The sequence below is a fragment of the Cololabis saira genome, chromosome 8 (assembly GCF_033807715.1).
Source record: "Cololabis saira isolate AMF1-May2022 chromosome 8, fColSai1.1, whole genome shotgun sequence".
Classification (NCBI taxonomy): domain Eukaryota; kingdom Metazoa; phylum Chordata; class Actinopteri; order Beloniformes; family Belonidae; genus Cololabis; species Cololabis saira.
Window position 1 is genome coordinate 43,393,676 of NC_084594.1, and position 25,064 is coordinate 43,418,739.

The 25,064-nt window shown below is 45.1% G+C and overlaps 1 protein-coding gene across 2 annotated transcripts; it reads left to right on the top strand.

Annotated features, from left to right (window-relative positions):
• The first annotated feature begins 248 nt into the window (after nucleotides 1-248).
• hcfc1a (host cell factor C1a) lies at nucleotides 249-23,920 on the top strand. 2 transcript variants are annotated; one of them, XM_061728038.1, is made up of 28 exons: nucleotides 249-382; nucleotides 1,374-1,574; nucleotides 2,030-2,178; nucleotides 3,021-3,181; nucleotides 3,266-3,474; nucleotides 3,564-3,648; nucleotides 4,847-4,953; nucleotides 5,047-5,226; nucleotides 5,311-5,553; nucleotides 6,557-6,702; nucleotides 6,790-6,972; nucleotides 7,059-7,277; nucleotides 9,953-10,057; nucleotides 10,133-10,418; nucleotides 10,535-10,668; nucleotides 11,769-11,916; nucleotides 12,019-12,239; nucleotides 13,965-14,883; nucleotides 16,692-16,849; nucleotides 16,953-17,072; nucleotides 17,164-17,371; nucleotides 18,608-18,883; nucleotides 18,965-19,071; nucleotides 19,153-19,287; nucleotides 19,362-19,547; nucleotides 20,682-20,979; nucleotides 22,233-22,296; nucleotides 22,386-23,920. In XM_061728038.1, the coding sequence occupies exons 2-28, from the start codon at nucleotides 1,379-1,381 to the stop codon at nucleotides 22,423-22,425; spliced, it is 5,283 nt and encodes a 1,760-aa protein (XP_061584022.1). In that variant the 5' UTR covers nucleotides 249-382; nucleotides 1,374-1,378; the 3' UTR covers nucleotides 22,426-23,920. The 2 variants fall into 2 exon arrangements, with proteins under 2 accessions (XP_061584022.1, XP_061584023.1); XM_061728039.1 differs by having other exon boundaries at nucleotides 10,133-10,349.
• Nucleotides 23,921-25,064: the final 1,144 nt, after the last annotated feature.

Below are 25,064 nucleotides of genomic sequence, written 5' to 3' on the forward strand. Positions count from 1 at the left end.
ACAATAACCGTATTCTTACAAGACAACTCATATTAATGTTCTAAAACTCCAGACACATCCACAGTACATTTATTCCCGGCGGTCTTTACCGTAGGCGCTTGTAAAGGCGACTTTTAAAGGGACTTTGTCGGTGTGGAGTCGGGGCACGGCGGCGGCGTCGCAGCCCGGGACGGGGCCGGCGTCCCGGTCCTCCCCCCGGCGCCATCTTTGTTTGGGGCGCCGCGAACCGCCCTCCATTTTCCTCCGCCTCTGCTCGTCAAGAAGATGGCAGCGTCCAGGCAGGCATGAGAGGAAACTACCCCGCTCTCGTCGCATGAACTGGGATTATTGACGCCGGATCGGAGCGCACTTGTGTGTTTTTGCATTTCCTGCACCGGGTTGAGTAAGTAGGACGCTGAAAAACGCGTGCCTTTGCGGGTTTGCGGCGCTTTGTTGTGGCGAGCCGCCCGGCCATTTTTCTTGTGGGTAAAGCGGGCCGAAGATGGCTGCTTCCTGAGGCGGCGTGAGGCACAATAACCACCCGGGATCGCCGCTCCGCTGCACCTAGCGGCGCTTTCCCGGCGTATCTGCAACCACAATCCCTTTAGGTGACTTATGCATGCAAGGATCGCTTGAAATCCCGGAGGTTTTAATTGTGAAATTACGGCAGATGCTGAAGCCGCGGAGCTAGCGGGCTAATGGCTAACGCGCTAACCTGCTAACGGAGCGCGACAAACATTTGGAGCCTACAGTCACAACATCAGCTCTTTTCTGGTGGAAACCAACCATTATGTGTGGGTTTAACGCCCTCATTTATTCCCAGTGTCTGTGTGCGCCCCTGGTGTTGTGTAGCTTGTCCAGCTGCGTTGGGAGGGTTGTATAGAGCTGGGGTTGTTAGCTACAACATGGCGACACCCAGAGAGGCATGAAAACAGCCGACTCCCGCTAAACATCTCCAACACAGACCTGCGCCGGCCAGGTGAAGCCCTGGTCACGGCATATAACCTATATCTGTGTGTCTGTACTGTGGCTTTGTTTTTGAGCGGGTTGGTGGATTAAGAGATGCATATTTTGCTTTTTAATTCGCTTCCGCCATTTTTTCCGACGGGCAGTGGCGTTAAGGCTGATTTATGGTTCCGCGTCACACCGACGCAGAACCTACGGCGTATTGTACGGCGTAGAGTACGCGCACCCTACGCCGTAGGCTACGCGTCAACTACGCCGTAACCCTACGCCGTAGGCTCTGCGTGGATTTAACGCGGAACCATAAATCCAGGCTTTAGCGGGTTTGTTTGGCTGCAAAGATGGACGAGATCCAGCCATCACAAGAGGCGCCTGCAGCCTCCAGCCTGTGAACTAACTGCTGCCCTGTGGTTGTGTGGTTGCCCCGGCAGGAGTCATGTCTGCCCCTGGCTCGGCGGGGTCTGGGACCACGGCCGCGGTGCTGCAGCCGCGCTGGAAGCGGGTCCTCGGGTGGTCCGGTCCCGTCCCGCGGCCCCGGCACGGACACAGAGCCGTCGCTATCAAGGAACTCATGGTTGTGTTTGGTGGAGGAAACGAAGGCATCGTTGATGAGTTGCATGTATACAACACTGGTAAGTTCATGCATATGGAACCTGCAGCAAACATAACCTTTCTCAGCATGTTCATGATCTTTTACCTGGTATGATGAGATACATTTTTGTAAAAGCTTTGTGTGAAATACTGATATGCAATGTAAATTCTTGATATGTGAAATGTAGCAGTCGTTAGGCCTTAGCAGGCCAAACAAACCAGTGGATTGTTTTAAATAAATGCCGCCCTCTGCCGGCCACAGGGTGTAGTTGCACCCTTCAAAAAAGGCGGGCTAAAATAAAATGGATGATGCTGGTTGGTTTAAGCGCATCCTCTGCCCCAGGTTGCTCCTCACATGCCAATGACAGACAACATCAGCAACTGTTCTGTCATATATTTACCATGCACGGCCTTGTTTAAGTCATATCTGCATTTTAGTTCAATGTAAAAAACAAAACAAAGAAAAACTTTCCATTGCTGTTGTCTTGTTTTCTAGCAACAAACCAGTGGTTTATCCCGGCGGTCCGTGGCGATATTCCCCCTGGCTGTGCCGCATACGGTTTTGTATGTGATGGCACAAGGTTGCTGGTATTTGGTGGAATGGTGGAATATGGAAAGTACAGCAACGACCTTTATGAACTACAGGTATCATCTGTTAAAAATAAAAACATTAACATCTTTTTGTTGGCACATTTAATTTTAGAAATGTCTTAAATGTTACTGCTTTGAATGTGATTTCAAACAAGTCCAAATCTTAACTCAAATGCGCTGTAGTGTAAAATCAGTGCTGTTTTTATATTAATATGCATATTTTTATTTTATGTTCACAGTAGGCAGTAGATGCATCATACTACTGGTGAAGAGTGTTTTGTTTTTTTTCAGCATTTATTTGTATCTTATATTTTCAGGAACAAGCAGAATTGATTAGATATGTCATCAACTTAATCACTGTGCACAGTCTGTGATCAGAGTTATTGTTACTATGAATTCTTATTATGGCAAATACAGACTGGTTAGTGTGTTTTGCAAAGTCAACTGTGTCATTGAATGTCTTTAATCCTCAGTATGTTAGAATTGAACTGAGGGGTTCATACCATGAAATCCAGACACAGGCCACCGTTTGTGGGGGAAGCATATGAATTTCTGCTGATTGATTGAGCACTATTTTAAAACCGCAAGTGGAGTTATAATTAGAGGAGAATGGAAGACTATAGAAAGTAAATTAAGTTATTGACCCAATGTCTAGCTAAAGAACAGAACTTTTGATCAACAAATTCAAGGAGTGCAGTCAGTGTTGTTAGCCAGCTGGGTTGATGTCACGAGCAGTAAAATGTCAGTTAAATATTCTCTGTAAACTATAGGGGGGAAAACATTTACTGACACATTTGACGGAAGTTGTTTGATCACCATCATCTTGTCTGTGCGTGACCAGTCAGCTGGTCGGACATCTAATGAAGACATCATTTTCTCTGTGGTCGTCCTAACAGGCCAGCAGGTGGGAGTGGAAAAAGTTGAAAGCAAAAAACCCGAAGAACGGCCCCCCTCCATGTCCTCGGCTGGGCCACAGCTTCTCGCTGGTCGGTAACAAGTGCTATCTGTTTGGTGGACTGGCCAACGACAGCGAAGACCCAAAAAACAACATTCCCAGGTAATTATATTGCAACAGGACCCTCAAACACACGACTGAGATTCTGCTTCAGCTCGTTGCCTAAGTGCTTGTTTTTTTTCCCAGATACCTGAATGACTTGTACACGCTGGAGCTCCGTCCAGGCTCCAGTGTGGTCGGGTGGGATATTCCCATCACTTACGGAGTCCTGCCTCCCCCTCGTGAGAGCCACACTGCAGTCGTGTACACAGAGAAGATGAGCAGGAAGTCTCGCCTCATCATCTATGGCGGCATGAGCGGCTGTCGTCTGGGTGACCTGTGGACACTGGATATCGGTAGGTTGTTGTTGACTGTGTTGTGAGAATGGGATGTACGGCCTCCTCATCGTCCCGCGCTGAGTATTCATCTGTTGTTTTCCCCGCAGACACCCTGACGTGGAACAAACCCACAGTGAGCGGCATCGCGCCTCTTCCTCGAAGTCTCCACTCTGCCACCACCATCACAAACAAGTGAGCCTTAAAGGACCATTTAACTATTTCTTTATTTCGAACATAAGCACAAAATATATCAAAATAAAACTACAGAACAATAAATCAATAACATAAAAAAGAACAATAATAATAATATGTATCATCGTAAACAAAGTAGACGAGAATTATTGAATATAATAGCAAATGTGTTATGCTCGTAAGAGGAGTAGGAAGAAGTAAAAAACGTATGAACTAAATGCTACTTTTTTCAGTTATTAAATATGAAAAAAAGAAAAAAAAACGACATCTAAAAGGTTGCAAAATTTAATAGTAAGAATTTTATAACTATAAATTGTGGTATACCCGAGTATTAATCACCTAAATTATTAACCCTGAGTCCCTGTATTCCCTGTATTCATATATGTGAAAGCAACATTATTTATGATGTGAATTTACATCCACCCGTGTACAATCTTATTCATAACAAACATTCCTACTCAGACATATTTCTACACACATTAAAGGAAACATATACACATGTAATTGTTTCTGTTCAAATACATATATAATATATATTATATACACACACACACACACACACACACACGTTTCCACATTTATATATATACACTCACAACCATACAAGTTACAAGTCCAGTCCCCCACAAAAGCCTCACCCAGCACGCCGGCTTCAGATCCACACTCTGTTCCATAGCCTTACTCTCTTACTTGTTCTGCAGAATCTTTTCATCGTAGTTCTATATTTTTGGATTTTGAAATTAACCTTTTCCCTTAAAAGAGCTTGAGGCAGGATTTATGAAAAAAATACGTATACGTTTTAAGTTTTCTAGTAATAATGTCGGATGAAGCGTTCCAAACCAAAAAGAATGAGCCCTCTAGTGTATCTCTCCGTTGCCTTGAACAGGCTGTGTGCTGAAAAATGTGCTGCTATTGTCACCGGAATTTCCCGCGCTGGGCTGCGGACGTGACGTCACATGACGCTGCATGCGCGTTCTCCCCGTTCTCCCGTGCCGGCTTCACTGTTGGCTGCAGTACCCCCGACGGCCGTCGTGGCGAAGGGTGGCGCTAGAGAGTCTAATTTCTTAAAATGAGCATCATGCTCCTTTTTAAAATAGAGAGGAAATAAAAAGTGAGCAGACCTCTGGCACTGGTCTCCGTCTGGACTCCTTGTACTTGTCCACTGTATTTCCAGTAATTCAATGTTCTCTCTGTGCAGGATGTATGTTTTTGGAGGATGGGTCCCGCTAGTGATGGATGATGTAAAAGTGGCCACACACGAGAAGGAGTGGAAGTGCACGAACACTCTCGCCTGCCTAAACCTCGGTTGGTCCCGTTGTTGGTGTGGGAGAATCGGTCGGACAGGGGGGGGATTACGACGGACAGCCCCGGTGCTGATTCTGTCCCATCTCTCTGCAGACTCCATGTGTTGGGAAACGGTGCTGATGGATACTCTAGAAGACAACATCCCCAGGGCTCGTGCTGGCCACTGCGCCGTAGCCATCAACTCCAGGCTCTACGTGTGGAGCGGCCGCGACGGTTATCGAAAAGCCTGGAACAACCAGGTCTGCTGTAAAGATCTGTGGTACTTAGAAACAGGTGGGTGTGTCGCAGCGAGCACGGTTAAAAGAACCGCTTGTTGTTCCGCGGTGTTTTTAAACTTTGCTGTTGTGCTTATTCCAGAGCGGCCACACGCTCCTGCCAGGGTCCAGCTAGTCCGTGCCAACACCAACTCTCTGGAGGTGAGCTGGGGGGCCGTCTCCACCGCCGACACCTACCTGTTGCAGCTGCAGAAGTACGACATCCCTGCCACTCCGGCCGTGGCTTCACCAGCCATGAGTGCAGCCCCGTCGCAGCCCCTCAACTCCCCGAAGAGCCCTGCCCCGGCGGCTGCAGCGCCCTCCTCTCAGAGCCTCCCACAGACAGGTATTACTCTGCACGGACAACGGCCACGGTTACATGATGTTTTTTAATTCGGAATTCATTATTGCGAATTAAATAATTCAGAATTAATCTATTTTTCTTCGAGTTTACATGGAAATAGTAATTCCGAATTGAGGTTTACATGGAAAACATGTTTGATCGGCTTTATCCAATTCAGCTTAAAGGAGCATGAGGCTCCTTTTTTAAGAAATGGGACTCATAAGCGCCACCCTTCTCCACGACGGTTGTCGGGGGTACTGCAGCCAACAGCGAAGCCGGCACGGGAGAACGGGGATTACTAGAAAACTTAAAACGTATACGAATTTTTTTTCATAAATCCTGCCTCAATCCTGCCTCGTGCTCCTTTAAAGTCTGGGGGTTGGGAAGGTTCTGATTGGATCGGGGGGCGGACGTCTTTACGTCTACCGGAAGAAAACAAAGTTACTCGATTAGCAGCAACATGGAGGACCACATTATTAGCATCCTCCTTCATTTAACCTAGCCGCTACAACTTTGAAAAGCTCACCATTTTTATGTTTCCTGCCATCTGTTCTTTTAATTATTTCCAGGTCCTCCGAGCTATTTATTAAATAAATGGTCTCTGCTCTTGACCACCGTTTACTGTGTGCTGCCATCTTGAAACTTTGTTTGGAAGCCCAGCCCAGCGCGGAATATAAGCGTCATGGAGACAGACGGGAGAGGGAACGAGCAGCGCAGAAAGACCGGAATTAATTTAAAGTGGAATGAGTGGATACATGATCGTGGAATTATTCTATTCGGATTTAAAATCAGAATAAACCAGCCACTTACTTCGGAATTAAGTTTAATTCGGAATGGCCATTTTCATTCGGGATTAGGTGTTTACATGGTAATTTTTACTCATTTTAAATCGGATTTAATTTTAATTCTAAATTAAAGAGGAATTAAACTTTGCATGTAAACGCACTGAATGTGACGACCAAGAAAACACAAACACACTTTCATTATCTGATTCCCTTTTCCCCAGCTGTTTTAAAGGTTGCAGCTCAGCAGTCTACAGGTGCATCTGTCGTCACAGTCCGGCCCAGCCAGCCAGGGAAATCCCCCGTCACTGTGACATCCCTCCCTGCAGGTGTCAGGATGGTGGTCCCCGCCCAGACCACCCAAGGATCGGTACGAGCACTTCTGTGCAACAGTTTACACTTGTGTGAGGTGACTTATCAAATTAACAAATGCGTTCAACGATGTGTGCATCTTCAGCCAATTGGAAGCAGCCCTCAGATGAGCGGCATGGCAGCGTTAGCTGCTGCAGCTGCAGCCACGCAGAAGATCCCGCCCTCCTCCGGAGGCACCGTCCTCAACATGCCTGCAGGCGCCACCATCCTCAAGACGGTGGCCGTGTCCCCCGGCACCGCCACGGTGAAGATGGCCTCTCCAGTAATGGTACACGTCCCGACCAAATGTCCGTCCCTCCAACGTTGTGCGTCCGTCCTGCCGGTTGGTGAGTCCATTGCTGTTGTGTTTTGTAGGTCAGTAATCCTGCTACGCGGATGTTGAAGACCGCCGCGGCCCAGGTGGGCACCGTGCCGGCCTCCTCCCCCACCAACACCAGACCCATCATCACTGTGCACAAATCTGGAGCCGTCACGGTGGCTCAGCAGGCCCAGGTGGTCACCACCGTGGGAGGGGTCACCAAGACCATCACGCTGGTCAAGAGCCCCCTCACCATGGGCAGCAGCGGCACTCTGGTAAGAAAACACACAAACGCTACTCAAAGTATCATTTGGTGTTATTCCAGGCAGGCTGTAAAGCAGTGGTTCTCAACCTTTTTGGGGTCCGGGACCCCCTGCAAATTTGTGATCAACTCTTAAGGACTCATCCTTTCCACCCCCATCCCAATGCGCACATGTAAACTGGGACATTAAGGAAATAAGTGGAAAATGGACTATACAGGACTGTCTCAGAAAATTAGAATATTGTGATAAAGTTATTTTATTTTCTGTAATGCAATTTAAAAAAAAAATAAAAATAAAATAAAATACAAGATTAAGATTCCCAGAATATTCTAATTTTTTTAGATAGGATATTTGAGTTTTCTTAAACTGTAAGCCATGATCAGCAATATTAAAATAATAAAAGGCTTGCAATATTTCAGTTGATTTGTAATGAATCCAGAATGAATGACGTTTTTGTAATTGCATTACAGAAAATCACAATATTCAAATTTTCTGAGACAGTCCTGTATATGTTGTTGTAAAGTCTATCCAGTGTGACATTGGTTATACATTTGCTTTAGTCATCACATAAATATGAAACTACCACATTCTAGCTTCAGCCATTCAGAATCCAGCCCCACACTCACAAAGGTTTTGAGGTTTTGGTTGTCATTACATGTCTGTGTCATGTTTGACTTTACTGGTGAAGTTTATTTCAATCAACTAAGTACACTTACAACTTACGTGGTTAAGAAAAACTTAAGTTTTTCTGCTGCAAACTTTGCTGTTCTCTATTGTTTAAATTGTGTTTTTGTATTTTGATTGTTGTACGGCGACCTTGAGTGCCATGAAAGGCGCCTAACAAATGAAATGTATTATAATTATTATTGTCACCCCGATCTGAGGGGTGGGGGTGGAATTTGACAGAAACAGACTTTTCCAGAACAAAACGAAAAAATCATAAATCAGCAGCAGCTCCTTGGTAGGATATCTATGCAGCATCCTTTCAACATGATGAAACAGAATAGATGCAGTAACTCTTCAAATAGCTACCTGGTACGAAGCTTGTAGAGAAGATGCTGAAGTCTTAAGGTGCTGACACACCAACCCGACGTCGCCCGCTCTCTGCCGACTGCTGTGTCGGCTCGCGTCGCCTGTGTCGGGCTCACTAGACACACCGCAAATACGACACCCGACGGCGAACTAGCATGTACGTTCTGCGCATGCGTGAGAGGTAATTCCCCTCCATACCAGCAGGCAGCGGTAGTCTGTATTCAGGGGCTCAAGGAGGAGGACAGCGCTTTTTTTTTTTTTTTCAAAGCTTTATTGAGAAGACACAAGTGCAATACAAAACAGACGGCACAACCACCTGCAGCTCTGTGGAGAATTAAAATAAATGGCTGGCTGAAATAAATCATTTAGGAAGATAAATGTTGGTTTAATAGATGAAATCTAACAGTTGTAGTTACGCCTGTTAAGAAATTTGCTCCGAAAATTTTGGGATTTTCTGCCTGCCGCCTCCGGAGCTGATTTATGGTTCCGCGTTAAATCGATGCAGAGCCTACGGCGTACGGCGCGCGTCGCCGCGCAACCTACGCCGTAGGCTCTGCGTTGGTGTAACGCAGAACCATAAATCAGCCTTTTATTCTGGCGCGGTTTGAAAAAGACAAGCGAGTGATTATATACATTCACTGAGTAAATATTATGAAAGTCACCGACGGCCAATTATCGGCTTTGTGTGTCAGGGCCTTTAGGGCCAATCCCAATGTTCACCCTACTCACTACAACTAGCCCTCACCCTCACTGAAGCCACAAAGGGTAGGGCTTTGTAATCTTCCCTAGGGATTGGGAAACCACTTGCTACGTCACTGCGTGGTTTACGTTCGGGTACGTAAACGGTCCTGGGCATTTCACGGATTTTTGTGAGATCAGGTTGAAAACAATATTTTGAGTTAGTTTCTGCATAAAAATGCGTTTTGATAACATTTTAGCGAGAAATATATATATTTTACTTTCATAATATTCACTCAGTGAATGTACATAATCACTCGCTTGCTCATTGTTGCAAAGTTTTTTCAGATCTCGCCAGAATAAAGGCTGATTTATGGTTCCACGTTAAATCGACGCAGAGCCTACGGCGTAGGTTACGCAGCGACGCGTAGCCTACGGCGTAGGGTTCTTAATTTTGAAGAACTGAAGGGTGTATAACACTGAAACTAGGGGGCTCTTAATTTGAAAAGGATGTAGATTGTGTTACGTTTGTATATACAGTGTTGTGCAGTAACTTCAACAATGCTAACGGGTGCAAGATTTCTTATTAAAATACAACAAATTACACTTGAGTAAAAGAAGGGTCATGTATTTTAGGTAGATAATGGTCTCAGTCATATTTGAGTAAAATAATAATCTTTAATATAATAATTTTATTATCATGGATACCACTGGGGGTCCGCCGAGCCTCCGGTTGAGAATCACTGCTGTAAACAATGGCCTTCTAAATGAATGTTTCACACTTGGTGTGTGTGGTGGTGTCACAAGACGGTGACAAAGTAGCATTAAACTAATGAAGGAGGGTTGCAAAGTTGGCCGGCAGTGCCTCTAGCGTGTCGTCGCTCATCTGCACGTCCAGTGGTCCGCCATCCCGCCGACCTCCCTGTCCTGTCCGACGCTTTCTGCTGACTCCTCAAGTGTCTCTCCTGGTTCCGCAGATCTCCAACCTTGGCAAGATGATGTCCGTGGTACAAACCAAGCCGGTGCAGACATCAGCGGTCACAGGCCAGGCCTCCACTAACCCCCTCGCACAGATCCTACAGGTCAGATCCGTGCACGAGGTAGGCACCGGATGAGCTCCTTCAAACGGCCTCAATGACACCTGCCTCTTTCCTCAGACTAAGGGGCCTCTCCCAGCGGGCACCATCCTCAAGCTGGTGACCTCCGCTGATGGCAAGCCTACAACAATCATCACAACATCCCAGGCAGGGGGCGCAGGAAACAAGCCCACAATCCTCAACATCAGTGGCGTCTCGCCCACCACCACTAAACAGGGCACCACCATCATTAAGACCATCCCCATGTCCGCCATCATGAGCCAGCCCGGAGCTACAGGTCTGAACTCGAAGGATATAAAGACAGACATGTCTGTCTGCAGCCTGAGGGATTATATGCTACAACAAAGTTAGTGCTGTTAGAGTTCTTCTTACTTTGGGTGACATGAGTTAGGGTTATGTCAAGGTTATCTGTCTGCGGTGTGATCACATCAAGGAGGATTTCAGGAGTATTTTTGTCTGCAGGTGTAACGAGCAGCTCGGGCATGAAGACTCCTATAACCATCCTGACCACCAAGGTGATGACGACTGGGACTCAAGGTAAAATCATCACCGCGGTGCCCAAGCTCGCCACTGCCGGCCAACAGGGACTCACGCAGGTAAACGCTGGAACCACAACCCACGCTGCTGTAATACGGCGCTTTTCCACTACTACCTACTAGGGATGGGTGGTATGGACTAAAAAATGTATCACGGTAATTTCTGGCATTTTATCCCGATAACGATAAAAATTACGATAAAAAAAATACCAATTCAACTCCACCTTTGTAACTATAAATCTATCACCACATTCAGTCTTTGGAGCCAAAACACTGCTCTAAAAGAATACTAAATGCTACCAAACTAAACCAATTAAATTGAATTAATAAAAACCAATTAAATTGGTACACCTGTACTGCAAAACTGTAATGACTCAAGCTCCTCGCTCTCAGATCCGCCATGTTTGTTACACAAAAACGTATCAATGGGAATTTATCCTTCTTTCTTTCTTTCTTGCTCATTTCCTTCCTTCCTTCCTTCCTTCCTTCCTTCCTTCCTTCCTTCCTTCCTTCACGTACGTTGTGCGTCGATTTATCGCAGAACCATAAATCCGGCTTTACACAAAAAACGTCATCAACAGGAATTTATCGTTTTTACCGTGAGATACAAATTCTTACCGTGGGGAATTTTTTTGACGGTATATCGTGAACGGTAAAATCGCCCATTCCTACTACCTACTCAGCCCGACTCGCCTTGCCCTCGTTTCTTTTCAATACCCAGAGCTGCTGTGACGTATTCGATGTGCGACATAAACGAAGAAGTAACGGCGCCAAAGACGGAGAACATGGATGAGTTGATATATCTGCTGCTTGTTCTGTGGCATTTATTTGATATAAATTTAAAACAACGTCATTGTTCTTCGAAAAAAATGAACAAGAAGCTCTTGAAATGATGTCACATCCTGACTCGGACACCTCTTTGGCCAACCCCCCCGACCAATCAGTGTCCTGTAGTGTGATGATGTCAGATACAGCCGACTCAGCAGCTTAGAACCTCGGCAGAATAGATACAGAAAAGTATCTACTCGACACGTTAGACCCCTAGTGGGAAAGAACCAAACCGAGTGGATTCGGGCTGAGTAGGTACTAGTGGAAAAGCGCCATTAGAGTCATAAATGATGATAGTGTTGCGTGAGACTGAGCAACATGTCTCCTTCCAGGTGGTCTTGAAGGGTGCTCCTGGACAACCTGGCACTATTTTGCGCACAGTTCCCATGAGCACGGTGGGCGGTGTTCGTCTCGTCACCCCAGTGACCGTGTCTGCCGTCAAGCCTACAGTCACCACGCTGGTCGTCAAGGGGACTACCGGTAAGAATAACCCTTTTGTTGTGACTCATTGTCATCATGTGACGCTGAAATGAGCGGCGTGGTTTGTTCTCTGTTTTCATACCTGGCTCCGTAACCCTGCAGGAGTCACCACTCTCGGTAACGTGACTGGGACGGTGTCCACCAGCCTGGCAGGCAGCACGGTGGACAGCTCCAGCGCCTCCCTGGTGACGCCCATCACCACCCTGGGGACGGTGGCCACGCTGTCCAGCCAGGTCATCACCCCCGCTCCCATCACCGTGTCGGCGGCCCAGACGAGCCTGAGCTCCGCCACCACCCTGCCCTCCTCCACCATCGCCGTGCAGGTCAGACCACCCGTCACTGGCCTTTGGGCATTTTTCTTTCATGAGGGCATCAAGTTGTTCATTACTTCATAGTAAACTTGAACAAGTATTTTTTTCTTTTTTATTGACAGATATATACAGAAAAGGTACAAAACTTCAGGATAAAATGCAGTTACAAATTAAGGACAGTAAATTATATATCAAAATAAAATAGAAGGCTTGAGACTTAAGGAGGAAAATTAAATAAAAAAAAAAAAGATCAGGAAATATCTGGTCCTGCTCAAGGTTTCTTCCTCCTAAAGGGGAGTTTTTCTTGTCACTGTTTGGCTTAAGGCTTTTCTCCCACTATGGGAGTTTTTACCTGCCATTGTTTATATAATAATTGCTCGGGGGTTTATGTTTATGTTTATGTTCATGTTCTGGATCTCTGGAAAGCGTCTAGAGACAACATCTGTTGTATTAGACGCTATATAAATAAAATTGAATTGAATCATATTTTTCACATAGGCTTCTCGTTTTTACCGCTTTGGGCTTTATGCTCTAAGACTGTCTGAATACGATATTAATCTAGCTTTGAGAACAATTATATTTGGACGTTGGCTAGCAAATCTAGTACAGTGAATATGATATTTAGCAATGATTAAGAGAAGGTTGATCAATATACTTTGTCTGGGCTTGTCATATCATTTTGGATACACCAAATAGTACATGTTGAATGCTCCACTTAAAGGAAGAATCAACTTTAGCATTTATAAAATTATTAAGGTCAATCCAGAGGTCATGAGTATATGTGCAATTCCAGAATAAGTGAGATATTGTTTCATCCACATTACCACAAAAAGAACAGAGTGTGTCAATGTTTATCTTATATTTAATAAGATTGGTCTTGACTGGATAGCATCTATGAAGTATTTTAAAAGTAACTCCTCTATTTGTAATACATTTCCTTGACAAGACCAATGTGTTTTTCCAATATATCTCATTATATACAGGACTGTCTCAGAAAATTAGAATATTGTGATAAAGTTCTTTATTTTCTGTAATGCAATTTAAAAAAAAAAAAAAAATGTCATTTATTCTGGATTCATTACAAATCAACTGAAATATTACAAGCCTTTTATTATTTTAATATTGCTGATTATGGTTTACAGTTTAAGATTCACAGAATATTCTAATTTTTTGATGGGATATTTGAGTTTTCTTAAGCTGTAAGCCATGATCACGATATTAAAATGAGAAAAGGCTTGCAATATTTCAGTTGATTTGTAATGAATCCAGAATGTATGACATTTTTGTTTTTGTAATTGCATTACAGAAAATCACAATATTCTAATTTTCTGAGACAGTCCTGTAAGTTATTCCAATAGAAAACTGCTGCAGGTTTAGAAACAATATCTCTGTATAATATATCTAATGCAATGAGTCGTAGCTTTATCACTTAGGAGCTGCTGCCTAATTCCACTGTACATGTACATTGATAATAAAGGCTTTCTATTCTTTTCTAGTAAAGGACAAATATTACCAACATATGTCATCAGGATTCAACCTTGGAATATAACAATTTCTACCTTTTTAGGAGCAAAACCCAGTAACCTTCTAGCACCGTCTGGTATTGAATCAAACACAGTTGAATATTCTCTAACTTAGTATTTTGCAACCTGATGACATGACGGTGATCTCATTTTCAGTTGCTAGGGAGACAATCCATGTGTGTAGCGTGTGTGTGACGTGCTCTCCTCTCTGCAGAACCAGCCCACCCAGGTGACCCTGATCACCACCCCCAGTGGCGTGGAGGCCCAGCCGGTCCAGGATCTGCCCGTGTCCATCCTGGCCTCGCCCACCTCCGAGCAGCCCAGCTCCACCGACGCTGCAGCAGCAGGGGAGGGCTCCGGCACCGTGACCCTGGTCTGCTCCAACCCGCCCTGCGAGACCCACGAGACCGGCACCACCAACACGGCCACCACCTCATCCGCCACCATGGGAGCCGGGCCGGTCTGCTCCAACCCGCCCTGCGAGACCCACGAGACGGGAACCACAAACACCGCCACCACGTCCTGCGCCACCATCGGAGAAGCCCAGAAGTGCTCCAACCCGCCCTGCGAGACCCACGAGACCGGCACCACCAACACGGCCACGACGGCGTCTTCCAGCATGTCTGGCCTGCGCATGTGCTCCAACCCGCCGCGCGAGACTCATGAAACGGGGACAACTAACACGGCCACCACGGCCTCGCCCAGCATGGGCGGAGCCCCGCAGGTGTGCTCCAACCCGCCCTGTGAAACCCACGTGACCGGCACCACGGACACGCCCACCCAGGTCTCGTCCAACATGAGCACGGGCAAGACGGGCACCGTCTGCTCCAACCCACCCTGCGAAACACACGAGACGGGGACCACCAACACGCCGTCCACGGCCACCTCCAGCATGGGCGGGGGCCAGACCGGCACGGCCGCATCGGGGGTGCAGAGGGTCTGCTCCAACCCGCCCTGCGAAACGCACGAGACGGGGACCACCAACACGCCGTCCACCACCACCTCCAGCATGGGGGAGGGCCAGGCCGCGGTCCAGAGGGTCTGCTCCAACCCGCCCTGCGAAACGCACGAGACCGGCACCACCAACACGGCCACCACGGCCACCTGCAGCATGGAGACGGGCGAGGACACAGGTACGGCAGCGGACACTCTAGGGATGGGAATGATAAGATTTTTTTCGATTCTGTTTAACGATTCGATTCTTTATCGATTCTCATTTGGGAAAAAAGGAGAACAAACAGGTCGATTAGCATCAACTTTGTTTTATATCTTTGAACAAAAAAATACAAGTGAGGTCAACAGTGAGGTGTTAAGACTCTCAGCCTTGGGCTCCTCCATGGTGGGCCAGGGGGTCCCAGAAAAAATTATTTGTTTTGAAAATAAATATAAAATAATAATAAAATAAATATTCTTCTCTAATAGAAATTAAAATTATCCTTTTTAAAAGGATATCTGAGCTGAGCACTCAAAAATAAAACCACGTCAGCCGATGACAAATACAGTCAACTCAAGTCCAATGGATCTGTGCAATTCTGCAACTATGAAGAATTAACAATTATTTTGCAGAAAAATAAGAATATCTGCCTTTTCAGGAAGGATACGCGATCTTTCTGGACTTATGGTGTCTCCAGCTGTGGAGAACAAGTCGCCCTGTTGTCATCCGTTTTGGTAAAATGTAACCAAACCTTCGAGCGTTTATGCTGCTTTGTCGCCATGTTTTCCTGCTGGTGACGTCATTCGCGCCCCCTGGAATTGATAAAGGGAATCGTTTGGAAAAAAGGCAACCGATTCCAAGGAATTGAAACACTGGGAACCGGTTCTCAACAAGAACCGGTTTTCGATTCCCGTCCCTAGGACACTCGCCCCAGGACCTGCACTCTGATAACCTGCTAGTTTGGAGAAACGGAATCAGGGGGAGTTGCAGTGATGAGCAGTTCTGACTATCGTGCTGCTGCTTCATACGTTCATACGTCAGTGTTTCTAAAACACAAAAATGTGCCACATTAAGAGACTTAAATGTTGTGAGATTATTTATTTCTGTTCATATGTTGGATTACTTCTCAGGCTCAAGTACTGGAGCCAATTACTTTCTTTAATTTGTAGTAAAATTATGGCTGGGGATCGATTCAAGATTCAGAATCGATTACCAAGATTTGATTTGATTCGCTTATTATTGATTTGGGTTAGTGTTATTAAAAATGTTTTTTGAGCTGTTGCATGAATTATGACTGTAGTTATGCAACATATGAATACTAGTATTATATTGAGATTCAACAGCAAGTATTGCAGCTAATGATGCTGTAAGGACCAATCAGCTCCCAGAATGCTGATAGAACTGCTTTCAGAAACATCGTGGGTCAGAATTACCAAACAGATCCAGGGCAGCAAAGGACGAATGAAATTGGTTTTATTTTTTCCCACATTCCGTTTTAATTTTTTCCATTTTCGGTCTATTTCGGTTTTTTATTTTTGAGAATTTGGTTTTTAGCATTTTATGCAAATGTAACCCCAAGACAGTATATAAAGTAATTGAATATAGACAATTTATGCAATTATAACTGAAAACTGTAATGTTTTTATACTTATATTACTAATATTTAAAGGCAAAGTCATTCTCGTGTCCAACAAAACATTCCTTTTTTGGGCATTAACCGAAAAATTACCAAAAGTTGTAATGTAATGATGGAAAAAAATCGATCTTTAGACAAACACCAATTTTTAGGAATTAATGAGAAACGATTTAGAATTGGAAAATCAAATTATTTATTTATTATTTTTTTTCAACACAGGCTGAGGTAAAATGTATTTTTTTTCCTTTTGATATGAAAGTTTAAATGGTTAAGATCTTGCATTTTTAGTGTGTGTGTTGGGCGGCTGGGCGGGGTGCTTGCCGCGTGGGGGTACCGTTAGACGTGAGTGACGTGATGCGTTTGTGTTCCAGCTGCCCAGCAGACGGAGGAGGCGACAGAAGGCACCAGCAGTACAGAGGCGGCCCCCACCACCACCGCCGCCGCGGCCATGGCCACCACCACCACCACCCAGGGCAGGGCCATCACCACCGTCACCCAGTCCACGCCGGCCCCCGGACCCTCAGTCCCAGTAAGCCCACCCCACGCCAGCGTGGATCACAGTGATGTGTAGGGTTGTGCCCCCCAACCCCCCGATGATGACCGCTCTGCGTGTCTTGCTCGTGTCTCTCCAGTCTATTTCCTCGATCACCGAGGGGGGGGTTTCCGCTGCCAGCTCCACAGAGGAACCCATGCAGACGGACGAGGCCGCACCCTCCGAGGAGGCCGCCACGGCCATGGAGTCACAAGCAGAGGTGAACAAACCGCATCCATGTTTACTGACGTGCCGGCCCGTGGGAGTCGTGCCCTTTGCTCAGACGCTTGTGTTCCTGTTTGTTGCTCCAGGGGGAAGCAGCGGCCGCCACGGCCCTGAGCCTGCCCTCGGAGCTGATGTCTGAGGGCCAGGGAGCCACCCTGATGGTGACGGGGCTGTCGGACGAGGAGCTGGCCGTGACGGCTGCAGCGGAGGCCGCCGCTCAGGCGGCCGCCACCGAGGAGGCTCAGGCCCTCGCCATCCAGGCCGTCCTGCAGGCAGCCCAGCAGGCCGTGATGAGTGAGTCCCGCACAGACACACGCTTGGACCTGCTTTTACCTTACACACCGGAATATTACTAAATACTAGAGACAGACATAACCGTTACACCAGAAATGCCAGCTCTGGATACCTGATACCTCCAACTCCCAGAACTAATATAATCAAACACTCTTTATCGTTATTTACCGTTCAATAATGTCCTGGAACTCTTTACCTCCTCACACATCTCGCTCACAAAACAAATTAACTTTTAAAAAACAACTTACGGCTCACCTAATGCTGTAGACCATATGACTGGGAATTTACTATTTATATTGAAATTAGTAGAATTATTATAATGATAGCAGTGACTGAAAATAAATTACTAATGTATGGTATTATTAGTGCTATTATAGTGTATTAGTATAATTATAGTGTTAATATATTTTGATATTATGCATATATAACTGGTGTGCGTGTGTACCTGTATGTGTATTAGGGGTGGGACGATACGTTAACTCACGATTTAATACTGTGGCGATATGTGGCCCACGATAATGATAATATCACGATACACGATATCTACGATATTCGATATATTTTAAGAAATTTCATCAACGATATATCACGTTATATGTGACTGAAAAAGAAAACATACACATAAAAAGGAAAACGTTGGTAGTTATGCATTTATTCAATGCCAAAACTTCATACAATGTACAAAGAAAGTGCATTTGTATATTTCCTCACTGCCTCCTAGTCTTGTAAATGTAAACACTGAACAGCTGGATTAATTAAAGTGCATGAACAATAGTGCAGTGACAACCGCGTAAATCAATGACGTATGTTATAATAAAATATTGATATTTGCCTTCAGTTTATCGATTATTTATTGCGACAGAGAGCGCAACAATATATTTTAATATCGATTTTTTTTTTTTTTTTTTTTTTTTTTTTTTTTTTTTTCCTCCCCACCACTAATGTGTATTGTTGTTTTTATTATTTTAAGTGTAGTTATGCTAGGAATGTATGATTGCATGTATTTGTCTTAGATGTTTTCATTTATGTAATATTTTATGTACTTAATGGACCCCAGGAAGATTAGTGGTCGCCACGGGGGCAGCTAATGGGGATCCATCCAATAAACAAAAAACCTTGATGTCATGATGCCGTAGATAAAAGGCTGGAGCTCCCAATGTGGGAGCAGGTGGAAGGTGATGCCTTCACTGAAATCCCCTGGATATTTACCAGTGGAATATTATCCGTCGTTTGCAGGTGAGGCTGATGCGTCCGGAGACGGCCAGCAACACGCCAACATCCCCATCATGCTGACCCAGCAGGAGCTGGCGGCGCTGGTCCAGCAGCAGCAGCAGCTCCAGGAAGCTCAGGCGGCGGCCCAGCAGGCGGCCGTGGACACCAACCTGCCCACCGAGGGCCTGGCCCCCGCCGACAGTCTCAACGACCCGTCTGTGGAGAGCAACGGACACAACGAGATGGCCCCCTCGGTCCCCACCACGGTGGTGTCCCTGCTGCCACGGACCACCGCTGAGAGTACGTTCCTGTTTGGTGTTCAGTGTTTATGTTCTGTGTGGGGCAGTTAACCGACCTCTGTGTTGCTCTGTGTTCACGCAGCGCTCGCCCCGTCAAGCACGTTTGCTGTATCAGTATCAGTTGCCAGTCCAGCCAAGCTCCAGGCAGCGGCCACGCTGGCCGAGGTGGCCAACGGCATCGAGGGAGAGGTGAGTCCTGCTCCGTCCGCTGTGGCCACGGTGACCACAGACCTCACAATTAAATCTGACCCTGTTTTTGAATCCGTGCAGAAGCCGACCCCTCCGCCGGCCCCAGTGAAGCCCGTCGTGAAAAAGGAGAACCAGTGGTTCGACGTAGGGATCGTGAAAGTGACAAATACGGTCGTCACTCACTTCTATGTGCCAGGAGATGATTCCCATGGAGATGTAAGTGTCCGAGGGGCCGCCGTGCAGACGCCGCTGTGCTCGGGGCTTCTCTCATCACTCTGCCTCTGTTGCAGGACGACTCCGGTATCGTCCCGGACTACAGCCAAATGAAGAGGATGGAGCTGCAGCCCGGCACGGCCTACAAGTTCCGCGTGGCCGGGATCAACGCCTGCGGCCGCGGAACCTTCTCCGAGATCTCCGCTTTCAAGACCTGTCTACCAGGGTTCCCCGGGGCGCCCTGCGCCATCAAGATCAGCAAGGTGAGGCTTCCCCAGCAGCTTTCCGATTCTAAATCGATTCTCATATTAATTCCTAAAAATCAATTCATACAGGACTGTCTCAGAAAATTAGAATATTGTGATAAAGTTCTTTATTTTCTGTAATGCAATTTAAAAAAAAAAAAAAAAAAATGTCATACATTCTGGATTCATTACAAATCAACTGAAATATTGCAAGCCTTTTATTATTCTAATATTGCTGATTATGGCTTACAGTTTAAGATTAAGATTCCCAGAATATTTAAATTTTTTGAGATAGGATATTTGAGTTTTCTTAAGCTGTAAACCATGATCAGCAATATTAAAATAATAAAAGGCTTGCAATATTTCAGTTGATTTGTAATGAATCCAGAATGTATGACATTTTTGTTTTTGTAATTGCATTACAGAAAATCACAATTCTAATTTTCTGAGACAGGACTGTCTCAGAAAATTAGAATTGTGTATGTCTAAAGATAATTAATTTTTTATTTTTTATTTTTTTTTCTTCTCATCATTACATTACAACTTTTGGTTGTTTTTTTTTGTTTATGCCCAAAAAAGGAATGTTTTGTTGGACACGAGCATAACTGGTGCCATGTTTTTGCCTTTTAAATATGTTTAAAGGTATGAAAACATTAAAGTTTTCAGTTATAATTACACAAATTGTCTACATTTCTTTGCTTTATATACCGTCATGCGGTTACATTTGCATAAAATGCTAAAAACCAGATTCTCATGAATGGGGAAAAATTGAAACCGATTTCATCCGTTTCTGTTTCCTCCCTGGATCTGTTTGGTAATTCTGACCCACGATGTTTCTGAAATCAGTTCTATCAGCATTCTGGGAGGTGATTGGTCCTTACAGCATCATTAGCTGCAAATACTTGCTGTTGAATCTCAATACAATACTAGTATTAAGATGTTGCAGAACTACAGTCATATAATTCATGCAACAGCTCAAAAAACATTTTTGATATAACTAACCCAATATCCGACTCGGATCGAATCATAGCGTGATAATCGATTCTGAATGTTAAGGATCGGAATTGAATCAATTCATTTAAACCGATCCCCAGCCCTAATGTGTCCACCTGTTGGTGTCGTGCACTGAATGACTCTTGATTTTCCCCCCAGAGCCCAGACGGGGCCCACCTGACCTGGGAGCCGCCGTCGGTGACGTCAGGGAAGATCATCGAGTACTCTGTGTACTTGGCCATCCAGAGCAGCCAGACGGCCGAGGCCAAGGCCTCCACCCCGGCCCAGCTGGCCTTCATGCGGGTGTACTGTGGGCCCAACCCCTCCTGCTTGGTGCAGTCGTCCAGCCTCTCCAACGCCCACATCGACTACACCACCAAGCCCGCCATCATCTTCCGCATCGCTGCCCGCAACGAGAAGGGCTACGGCCCCGCCACCCAAGTCCGATGGCTTCAGGGTGAGTTCGCTTCCTCCATTCTCCCGCGGCGCTTTTCCACTAGTACCTACTCAGCCCGACTCGACTCTACTCGCCTTGCCCTAGTTTCTTTTCGATACCCAGATCAGAAGTAGGAGGTTGGAGAGAAGCTGCTGTGACGTATTTGATTTGATTTGTTTATTTGCACAACATAAAAAAAACGGTACAAAAGTTTAAATAAACATAAAAAAAACATGAAAATATGTGCAGGTGAGAAAGGAAGCCCTAAATGGGCTTATTCAAAGTTCTCACCAGGAAAAATACATTGTATTGAAATAATAGCAAGAACAAAAAAACAAAAAAAAAAACAGCGTTAAAAAAAGATGGATATAAATAGACATTTTCTCGGTTTGCACGTGCAGAAGTTTGATTTGATTGTGTGATCTAAACGGAAAGACAACAACACTAAAGATGTAGAAGATGGAGGAGATGATAGATGTGCTGCTTAGTCTGTGGCTGTTGTTCGATACCAAGTTAAAAAATGAGAGTGAGAGAAGCTTCAAGCCGCGACGAGTTTTAAATTTTGTTTGTCTCGGCGCTGCTGAAAAGTCATCTGGAGCCGTGAGCAGCTATGAAGAGACAGAGCTCCTGGTAGATCTGGTCGTTCCTTATCTCCGTCTAGATCCCTTTTTAATTCTCTCCTCAGCACCAGGTTTATGAACATCTGCACCTCAGAGTTGGATCATGAAACAGACTTTTGTGCTGCCATTGTTGTTGAATAAAATGAACAAGAATCCGTCAGAGTCTCTTTCTCTGATTTCCTCCTCCTGACTCAGACGTCTGACTCCAACCCCCCGACCAATCGGTGGTCTGTAGTGTGACGATGTCAGATACAGCCGACTCAGCAGCTTAGACCAGGGGTCACCTATCCTGGTCCTTGAGGGCCGGTGTCCTTCATGTTTTAGAGTTTTTTTCTCTGCTTTAACACACCTGATTCTAATTAATCATCGTCATCAATGTCTGCACAATTCTGTTAACGACAGTCACTTTTATCACGGTGCAATGAAGCAGGGAAACATGTAAAACATGCAGGACACCGGCCCTCTAGGACCAGGATTGGTGACCCCTGGCTTAGAACCTCAGCAGAATAGTTACAGAAAAAGTATCTACTCCGCACGTTAGACCCCTGGTGGGAAAGCGCAAAGGCGAGTCGTGTCGGGCTGAGTAGGTAATAAAAGCGCCATAACTTTCTAAATGTGTAAATAAAACCCAATCTAATAATTTCTAACTTGCAGAATCTGGTAAAGATGCCGCCTCTGCAAAACCTGCCCCCAAAAGACCAGGCACCTCTCCTGATACGTGAGTAGCTTTTGACTGGTTCTGCACGTGATGACAGCAGCGATGGAGCACACATGCAGTACTCATTCTGGTTTTATGTCCTCCTGCAGTAAGACTACTGGTCCAAAGAAAGCAAGGACGGACCAGTGAGGTTGCCCAGAGACCCCTCCCAGTCTTTTCCAGTCTTTTGTCCTGTTTTTTTTTTTTTTTTTGCTTTGTTTTCTGGGTTTTTCCCCCTTTCCCTCCACTTGCTGTCCTTTCCATCAGGAAGACTGACCCTCACCCCTCCTCGTCCAAATGTCATCCTTCACCCCCTCAGATGAAGAACGGAGGCGAAACAAAGTATGAAGTGGAGATGAAAGTCAATCTGAGAGACGCTTCTGTAGATAAATCCTCGTCCTTCCTCGTTCTGTTGGTCGTACTATTTTTAGAGCAACACAAACCTAGAAGCACATTGTCTTTTTCAGTCCCCGCCCCCTTTCCATCCTTTTAACATCTATTTTTGGCTTGTTTCAAGTAGATGAACAGTAATAGAGAAGCATTTGCATCTTTCACAAACTGGGAGCCAGCCTGAGCGCAACGTTACCTTCTTTCTTCTGTTTTGTGAATTCTGGGGAATGTAGAGAGAGACTACGTTGAACTGTACAGTGTCGAGAAAAAAGCTGCGGAGGCATTTGTGTAGACGAGAGGAAAACAGGTATGGAGACAAACAAAGCACTTGTCCTCTAGGAACGAGGACATCCCTTTTCTTTTCTTTGTTTTTTTTTTTTTTTATTTTATTTTTGGCTCACAACAAATTTTCTGGCCGGAGAAGCGAGTGTACAGTCATCCTCCTGGAGCCCGGTCTCCCGGTGTCACCGTCACTGTGCTCTCCCCCCCCCCCCACCCCGAGAGGACCGGTGGACAAAAAGGAACAGCAAAAGGAAGAGATTTGTCGAGAGAGGAATGCGGACTTTGTTACGACAGAGACTTGCAGCACACGTTTAAGGAAAAAAAAAAAATCTTTCAAAACCCTCCCAAAAAAATTAGCAAGCAAGAAGATCTTTTGTGTAGTTTATTTTTGTATTTTTTAAGCTTTTTTTTTTTCCTCTTTTTTTTTTTCTCTTCCCCCTGTGTATGTGTATGTTGTGTGCATTTTTAAAAAAAACATGACTTTTTTTAACTGTTGTCCATCCCCGTAGTTTGTGTTGGCGTGAAGATGGGTGGCTGTGTTCAGGTTGCCACTATATTTTTACAACTGTTCATTGATTGGTTGCATGTTCCTGTGGACAGACGGCAGCGGAGAGAGGCGGCCTGTCGCGTTCGTTTGAGTTGAAGCGCGGAGGTTATAGGACTGAAGGGAACTTTGAGCTGGACCCGGGGGAGGAGACCTTTTCTTTTGTTTACTCTTCACTCAGTAGTTGTTGCTTCATTTTGCCAAACCAGGAATTTCCCCAGCCGTGAGGAAAGTCGACATCAGATCTGTCACGCCTTTCCTCGTGATATCCCGTTCTCCTGTTCCACGCTTTTTATGCTCATGAATGTGGTGTCTCACTCTCTTTAATTTTTAGAAGGCAAATTATATTAGTAGACCTCCCTCCCCCCTCCCCTCCCCTATCGATGTATGTGAATCCATTTAATAAATTTACATTTTTTTTTCCTTCCACGGCTTTGTATTTCAGACTGCAGATGGTGTGCAAGCGAAGTGTGACATGTAAACGCGTATGTCTTTGAATGGGAATGTTTTGGGAAGAACGCTTTCAGCCCGGAGTGTACTCACTTGTAAATTAGTTCCTTCATAGAGCAAGAATAAAAAAACAAAAAAAAACATCTTGGCCTTTTATATAATTACCTGTAACAAACCGTTTTTACATGTTGGTCATCTCTTGATTGCCTTTTATGTCTTTACTTATAAAAGAAAAAAATATATATATATAAATATATAAATATATATAGTCTCCCTGATTGTTCAAATGTTCTTCTGTCAAAGCTGATGGACTGTAGGAGTCTGAATCACTGCGAGGTTAACTTCAGTCTGAACGTGTACAGGGAATTTGTGACTGGACACGACTGTATATGTACTTTGTAAAAGCCGGTTCGGTTGTCATGGTAACGGCCAGGAGGAGCAGAGCCGCAGTTTCCGGGCGCAGCCTTTTCTCCAGCGCGCCTCAGGCTCCGTTTGTCGTTTCTCCCGATCTTTCTAGAAGTGAGCTTTTCTTTTCATATGCATTCATAGTTTTGTGCGTGTCGGTGTGTCTGTTGAACAAAACGAGACATGCATGCTAAAAAAGCAGTGTATTTTAGTAGTGATGCCTTAAGTTAGACCATAAGCTGAAGGTTCTCAGAAAAAGAAAATTAAAAAAAAAAAAAAAAAAAAACAACATTTAATGAGTTTGTTCCTCTCTCCATGTGGTATACAATTGTCCTCTCCTTCCACAGTACCTTTTGCTGGGTGGTTATTTTTGCCCCCGTGTTAGATAGGTGAGCATCCTTGGTGCCGGGGGGCCCCAGCTCCCTCCCCGGGGAAGAGCTCCCAGCACCCAAAGGTGGGGGGGTTCTCTCGGCTGTTCGCAGGTTATCTGGAAATGTCCTGTATTTTCCAATGTGTGTTTTTTGTACTGTAGGGAGTAATGTATCTTTTATCATTAAAAAAAATAAACATGTTAAACAGAGATTTCTGTCTTTCTTCTTTTTAAACTAAATGGATTAGCTCAGGGAGGGCTAATAATAAATAATAAACCTTATTTATGTAGCACCTTTCTTAAAGTTACAAAGTGCTTCCCAAGAACAATAAAATACATCAAGATAAA